A 6372-nucleotide genomic window follows, 5' to 3' on the forward strand; every position below is an offset into this window, starting at 1 on the left:
TTATCGGAGCTGACGGGTCTTCGTAATTGGATGCGTCCAACTGCTACTGTTGTTGTGTTTGAAAAAACTGCATGAGCTGCATGGCTTGCTCGACTGGATAGCCAATGAATACCGGACCGGTGAATACCATTTGAGGCGCAGCCCCTGATTTGGAGAGTGCCGGATTCGTTGGATTTATAAAGGCAGGTTGAGGTAAGGGGCTAGCAGCTGTTTGTGTTGGAGGAGGACCATGTCGAGAGGGAGTAAAGGGTTGGTTCAAGGGCGGAATATCAGTTAATCGAATAGAACTTTGATCCTTCTGCTTATGAGGCGTCGCGTTGTTCATTGCTGTCAGTTTAGTGTGGTCGAATGGACATTTCCCCTTCTTCGGTAACGGTGTTTCCGCTTCCATAATTGGAGACGGCATATGGACTGGTGCTGGAGGAGACTCTGGTCGTCCTTGAGGTACACTCTGGCTCGATTGCCCATCCGAGAAGACCGGGACTGATATACCCCAAGGGCGGCTAGGCGATTCGCCAACACGAACTTCTTTAAGTGGACGGTCAAAGTGACTTTGTCTCTCTTCGTCTTCCTCGTCATGGTCTAGGGCAGTTTGGTCGGGGTCATTAGCGGCAGTAGCACTGACTGTGTGTGCCCAGTCTTGTACCCTATCGTTTGACGCCAGTTCTACATCACTTTGCGGCCGAGTGTCTTGCTCAGGTAACATTGGTTGGTGTATTTTTCCTAGGCCCTCAACCATACTGACAAGATTGCCGTACTTGGCGTCTAGCTTTCTAATATGCTCCTCGTTTTTCTGGTAGCGTCTGACACATACTTCATGGCTTCGGGGAAGCTCGTGTTTATGCTTTTCGAGGTAATCTGCAATCTCCTCAGGGGAATGTTGGTCAAGATATCGAATAGGGCATTTGGCAGCTGCCTGCTGGGAGCCCGTCTCGTCATACATAGCTGCACATATAGGATCTTCATGTACTTGGTGGCCCTGTCGATGGTTTGACTGTGAATCTTGCCCATCCTGCTGAGAGAAGGGACAGTCTAGGCTTCCCTTCTTCCCCTCCACGGTAAAGTCCTGCTCGAGTATAGTGGACATGGTAGTCACAGTTGTGGGATCGAGACTGTCTCTGTTCCTACTGGTCTGGCTACTCTTGCTGAAGTCGGTTAGGGAGGAAGCGACGCGTCTACCTTCGCGGATGATCACGGCAATTTGATGTTTGGAATCGGAGGTCTTGCGATTAGGGAGTGGAACAAAATTTGTATTTGCTAGTGAGGAAGTGTGTAATTCAGGTGGAACCTGTAGGTTCACCAATGTCTCTGATACCTCATGCGCGGCAACCGCATATTTGTCGGCTAGGTATTGGAACTAATTGTATTGCCCATGTTAGTAACAATGACATGCAGCGAGCATTGCTTTGAGCAGACAGGAACCTAAAAGCAAAGAAGCATATACATGGGTTGCCGTAGTTCAGAAACTTTATGGTATGGTATCGGTCAGCGCTACCTCGAAGGTAACTCGCGATCTAGAGCTAAAGATAGTCTCATCATAAGGAGGCGAAGGGAGGGAGGAAGCGAGGGAGAGAAAGATGAAGAGATACGTGCGAACATGTAAAACATGATGTTACCGTTCCACAGGGTGGCTACAATAGGTAGCCTAGGTAGTCCCGGGACGCCTTGATGGAGATAGGAGGGAAATGAGCTGCAGACCTACGTACCTGTTCGTGTGCATACCGAAGCTTATGCTCCAAGATAGTCTGGCGATCGCTCAGGTTCTGTACTTGGTCTGCTAGAGCATTGAACGACTCGACCAAAGTCAGCGTCAGAAGCTGAGTGTTCATGCCGGACACTTCTAAGCCCATCTCTTTCACACGGTCCTGCCTGCGCTGCTCTATGCTACTGACCTGGAAGCCATGGAGGAAAGTTATCAAGGAGAGAAGAGAAGAGAGCAGGTGGACTCAACAAAATAAGAAACGAAATGAATGGGCCAAGGTTGGACTTGGGTCGAGGACCCAGTTTTGTGGATTTTTGAGAACTCCGAAGCGGTCCGGCCTAAAGTACCTACCTAGGTATATACCTAGACTCGACCCTTGGAAATTCCGTCATGGGCATCAGGTGCCACTGCAACCTTTGACGTTATGTGCGTATTTCTCTAATAGCCATATATATTCACATATCGAAGCTTAGGCGTTCATGCAGGTGCCAGATGCAGGCGGGTGGTGCAGTTGCTCATTAACAAATGTCCATTTAAGTAGTACTTCGAGAGGTACATCACTCGAACTTCCAGGTTCTACCAGACCCAGGTAGGTAAATGCTATCCTTGGTTATACTTGGTTTTATAAGATATTATTCGGCATAACAATTCGATCACCAAAGTTGTGAGCGGCCAGGTATCCTTATAGTATAAATGCATGGTACTTACCTCAATGCTACCAGTTTGGGCAATGTCCAAGTGGAGGGGTCATTCAGATGTGCCACTTCAGAGTGAACTTCCCCTCTTCAACACATCTCAAGTTCCGTGGCGGATTTTCTACTTGTTCTAATACATAATTGCGCAGTTAAGGAAATCAATGCCAGTGTAAAGACCATTTCAATTGCATACCTGCCTATTCCCCCCGAAAACGAAACGTAAATAAAGATGGCTCCTATCATCGCTCAGCTGGTTTCTCAGAGCAAACCATATTTCGTGCCAGGTGGGTCGTTACGTTACGGAGCTCTCATCCTGACGCCTGATGCCCTGGTCGATAACCTCGGTTGACTAAACAGCTTCTTAGGCAAGCTTCTCATCAAGGAATTGTGGTTTGAGGTCCCTTTGGACCACTCGAAACCCGGAGGAGAAACCATCAGGCTATTTGCTAGAAGTGCAATCAAATATGAGAGACCCATAGTCGAATCGAACGAGGTTGTCCAGCGCCCGTACCTTCTCTTCCTTCAGGGGGGACCTGGTCATGGCACCCCTGCACCACAAGACAGCCCTTTGTCCAAGCACATGCTCGACCGGGGTTATGAACTACTGCTCCTCGATCAACGCGGCACGGGATTTAGCTGTCCCATTTCCTCGCATACACTGGCACGTGTCGGTGGACCCCAAGAACAGGCCGACTATCTGAAACTTTTCAGAGCCGATACCCTGGTCAAGGATAGCGAGGCCGTCCGTCTCTGCCTCACTAAGGATTTCCCTCCCGAGAAGAAGAAATGGTCTACTTTCGGCCAGTCTTTCGGAGGTATGATGACGATGACGTATCTTTCGTTCGCGCCCGAAGGTCTGCGCGAATGCTTTATTACCGGGGGGCTCGCGTCGCTAGACAAAGGGCCAGAAGACGTGTACACGGTAACGTATCAAAGGGTTACGGAACGAAATAATGCCTACTACAGCAAGTTTCCTCAAGACGTCAAAACCGTCAAAGAGATTGCCGAGAAGATCCAGGACCTTGGCGGCGAACAGGGCGTTCTACTACCTGCTGGTGGCTACTTGACTGTGAACCGCCTGATGACATTAGGCCTTCACTTCGGAGGACATGGGGGCCTCGACACCGTCCATAATCTGATCATACGAATGAAAGGAGACCTTGACCAGTTCGGTGTGTTCTCTCGCGCGACACTGAATGCATTAGAGCAGGATGGCGGATGGGATATTGCTCCAATATATACCTTGCTCCACGAGCCGTGTTGGTGTTACGGCCCTGGCGTTGCTGGTAAGTGGGCAGCCGAGCGCGTAGGTCAAGGCATTGAGGAATTCCAATGGCTTCGTAAAGACTGGGCCGGACTGGCTTCGCTAGGCGACAAACCCCTCTACTTCTCGGGCGAGATGATTTTTCCTTTCCATTTCGAAACATGTTCCGAGCTTGTCAAGATGAAGGAGACAGCTCATATTCTCGCAAACTATGACGAATGGCCACCACTATACAATCTCGAGCAGCTTGGTAAAAATGAGGTGCCTGTATATGCTGCAAGCTACAACGACATGTACGTCGATGCCGGGTTGGCGCGCGTCACTGCTTCTCGGATAAGAGGTATCAAAGTATTTGAAACCAATGTCTTGTTCCACAGCGCTTTACGGTCGAAACCGGACGAGGTACTCCGAGAGTTACTTGCACTGAGAGATGATACTATCGATTAGTCTTTATCCATTTAGCCTCTTCATCAAATGCACGGGACAAGTATAATCTCAGGAACCTTTCGTGCCTAGATTCCAAGATTTTCTAAACTAATAGCAGACTTCATTGCTGAGGGTAACCCCTTCAGAAACGCGGATAGTCGAAGCTTGTTAGACATGGGTAGGCTTTCCTGAAACGACTGTATCTGCCACACGATTTTGAAGTAAATAATAGCTCTTTATACTTTACACCCTACACAGAGTATTCTTATCGGTCTACACTAGGTCTACTCTAGACAAAAGACAATTACGTATAGCTAGCTCGCTACGCCAAGTAAAGAATCCAAGCCGTCCTCGATGTCTAGCTATTTTGTAAGGGCTGTCACCTCTTGGACACTAACGTTTCCAATATTCTTCCCACCCTTAGCTGCGCCAAACCTTCTTTTGGCAAAAGCACCCCATCAGGTGTTTGATTACTCGTCGTAGCAGGTAAGAGGTGTACCAAAGATGACGCTGCAATCCAGCGTTATCATTCCTCTCCAAGATCCTGTTGCATTTCGACTTCTAGAACACTGTTAGATCTTCAACAATTTTGGGAATTAGAATATAAGTACGTACGCCAAAGACGGTTAGCAGAATCTGTTATGACTTGAGCTTTGATAAGGAGCTTCTCTTCATACTTTTGCTCGTCTTTAGATTTGACTCGTAACTTAGTCGGTTGCGCCTATAGCTACACTTAGCTCTTCACCATAGATTAATCTTATTGGATAATACCAACCTGCATGAGTATAGGGAGAAGCTCTCTTGGGTCGGCATTTGCAAGCGATGCAACGGTTTTGAAACCGTTGTCGTAGAAGACTCGGGCAGTCCGACTTTTGATAAACGTAATCTTTGCCAAAGCTAATAGATCGGCTTTAGCACCCGCCCTGAGTCGATCCGAGAAGTGATCTAACATCGCTGCCATAGCCCTAGCAGAAATTAGTAAGCTGAGTCTGCGCGAATTGATTGATGTTGGTCCCATCTAACCCCCAGCCCATTTGCTCGCAAAATTTGATCATTCCTGCAGCAAATCCTTGACATGTCTGCTCCAGAGTTTGCACGGTACCTCTCGGCACATCGTATTTGCGAGCTACCATGTGCACAGGCATTTCGTTGCATAGGTCCCTTAGCTGAAGAGCAAGGTAAAATCTTCGGTAAACACGAGCGGTTTCCTTTTCCGAAGGACTTGATTCTTTGAGATTTCCACCCTGTGCCCTGTGATACAGGTCAACAGATTATACACAACGAAGAAGACTGGACGCACATTCTATTGACCACAGTGGGCTTTAACCCGAGAAACCTCATCACTCGAAGTCCACTGTCATCAAGTGCCTCCATCTCAGACCGAAATATTTGCCAATTGAGGGGGGCTGACAATTCTTGAACAGGCGTGAAAGTGTAAAGAATATGCATTTCGCCATCCATCACGAATGCTTGTAGTGAGCGCTGCAATTCGCGATGGATGAAGGCACCATCCTCAGGCTCGAGGGACGATGCAACAACAGCTTTACCCAATTGGGTTGCACTGTAAAAATCAAAATCGTCAGACTCAATGAACCCCATCTCAAGAAGATCCTGCAAACTAGATTCAACATGTTTCTGGATTACGCTTGATTCGCTAGAGCAATTCAGAAGCGATTTCCGGATATAATCGTTGATGGACTCCCGCGAATTAACTAAACGTATAGACAGAACCTCGAGGAGTGCTCGTTGAATTCGGTGCTTGTCAGTTGTGAGACCGCTTGAGATCTGTGGTAGATCTGCGTGCATCAGCTCGACCACATCTTCCAGATCGTTTGTACGACAGCAGAGATAAGTCTCGCCAACCTCATCCTTTCCCTTTCGCCCCGCACGCCCGCGCATCTGACGCTGTGTTGAAAACAAAAATTAGTTTAGATCTCCATGCTGCTTGTCACACAACTTGCTAGTTTATGACATAGAGAGACCAAGGTACTAAGCAATGGAGGTTTCGTACATACCAACATTGAAGGTCCAATTAACTCCCGGCCCACTACAGTTCGCTAGAGTCAGTAATTACTCTTTTAGGGAAATGGTAGCCTCCTGGGACATGATTGGAGCTCTAACAGGCAATTATGGCCTCCACGAGCGTCTAGAATAGGGAAGGGAGAAGGGGGGGGGGGGGGGGGGGGGAGACCTCAGGGGTACCCTACTGCGTGCTTTATGAAAAAACACTCTACTCGCCGTTAGATTTATACCACCAGCAAGGCTACAGGTTGCAACTACGACTT

The 6372-nt window shown here is 48.1% G+C and overlaps 3 protein-coding genes across 3 annotated transcripts in view; 1 reads left to right on the top strand and 2 right to left on the bottom strand.

Moving 5' to 3' along the window:
* Nucleotides 1-43: 43 nt before the first annotated feature.
* Nucleotides 44-1850, bottom strand: F5B22DRAFT_638741 (uncharacterized protein; the record flags this gene model as incomplete). Its single annotated transcript, XM_047977624.1, has 2 exons — nt 44-1357; nt 1707-1850. 2 exons carry the CDS (start codon nt 1848-1850, stop codon nt 44-46), a joined length of 1458 nt encoding a protein of 485 aa, XP_047827332.1.
* Nucleotides 1851-2363: 513 nt separating this feature from the next.
* Nucleotides 2364-4476, top strand: F5B22DRAFT_402487 (alpha/beta-hydrolase). The gene is made up of 3 exons (XM_047971487.1): nt 2364-2402; nt 2547-2681; nt 2763-4476. The coding sequence occupies exons 2-3, from the start codon at nt 2627-2629 to the stop codon at nt 4106-4108; spliced, it is 1401 nt and encodes a 466-aa protein (XP_047827333.1). The 5' UTR covers nt 2364-2402; nt 2547-2626; the 3' UTR covers nt 4109-4476.
* Nucleotides 4477-4613: 137 nt separating this feature from the next.
* F5B22DRAFT_650034 (P-loop containing nucleoside triphosphate hydrolase protein) overlaps nt 4614-6372 on the bottom strand; it is a gene marked incomplete at both ends in the record, with an annotated part of 3539 nt that continues 1780 nt past the window's right edge. The window contains 6 exons of the mRNA XM_047979258.1: nt 4614-4648; nt 4703-4808; nt 4863-5052; nt 5111-5338; nt 5388-5992; nt 6103-6134. Coding sequence (XP_047827334.1) covers nt 4614-4648; nt 4703-4808; nt 4863-5052; nt 5111-5338; nt 5388-5992; nt 6103-6134 — 1196 coding nt within the window. The remainder of the gene's footprint in view (nt 4649-4702; nt 4809-4862; nt 5053-5110; nt 5339-5387; nt 5993-6102; nt 6135-6372) is intronic.

This window comes from Xylaria bambusicola, assembly GCF_022495145.1.
Source record: "Xylaria bambusicola strain CBS 139988 unplaced genomic scaffold F5B22scaffold_49, whole genome shotgun sequence".
Classification (NCBI taxonomy): domain Eukaryota; kingdom Fungi; phylum Ascomycota; class Sordariomycetes; order Xylariales; family Xylariaceae; genus Xylaria; species Xylaria bambusicola.

What these genes read in the sequence shown, in the direction of transcription:
- F5B22DRAFT_402487 (XM_047971487.1), top strand. Translation starts at nt 2,627, where the DNA reads ATGGCTCCTATCATCGCTCAGCTGGTTTCTCAGAGCAAACCATATTTC. An exon ending in CAAACCATATTTCGTGCCAG is followed by an intron (nt 2,682 to 2,762) that starts GTGGGTCGTTAC and finishes ACAGCTTCTTAG; the next exon opens with GCAAGCTTCTCATCAAGGAA.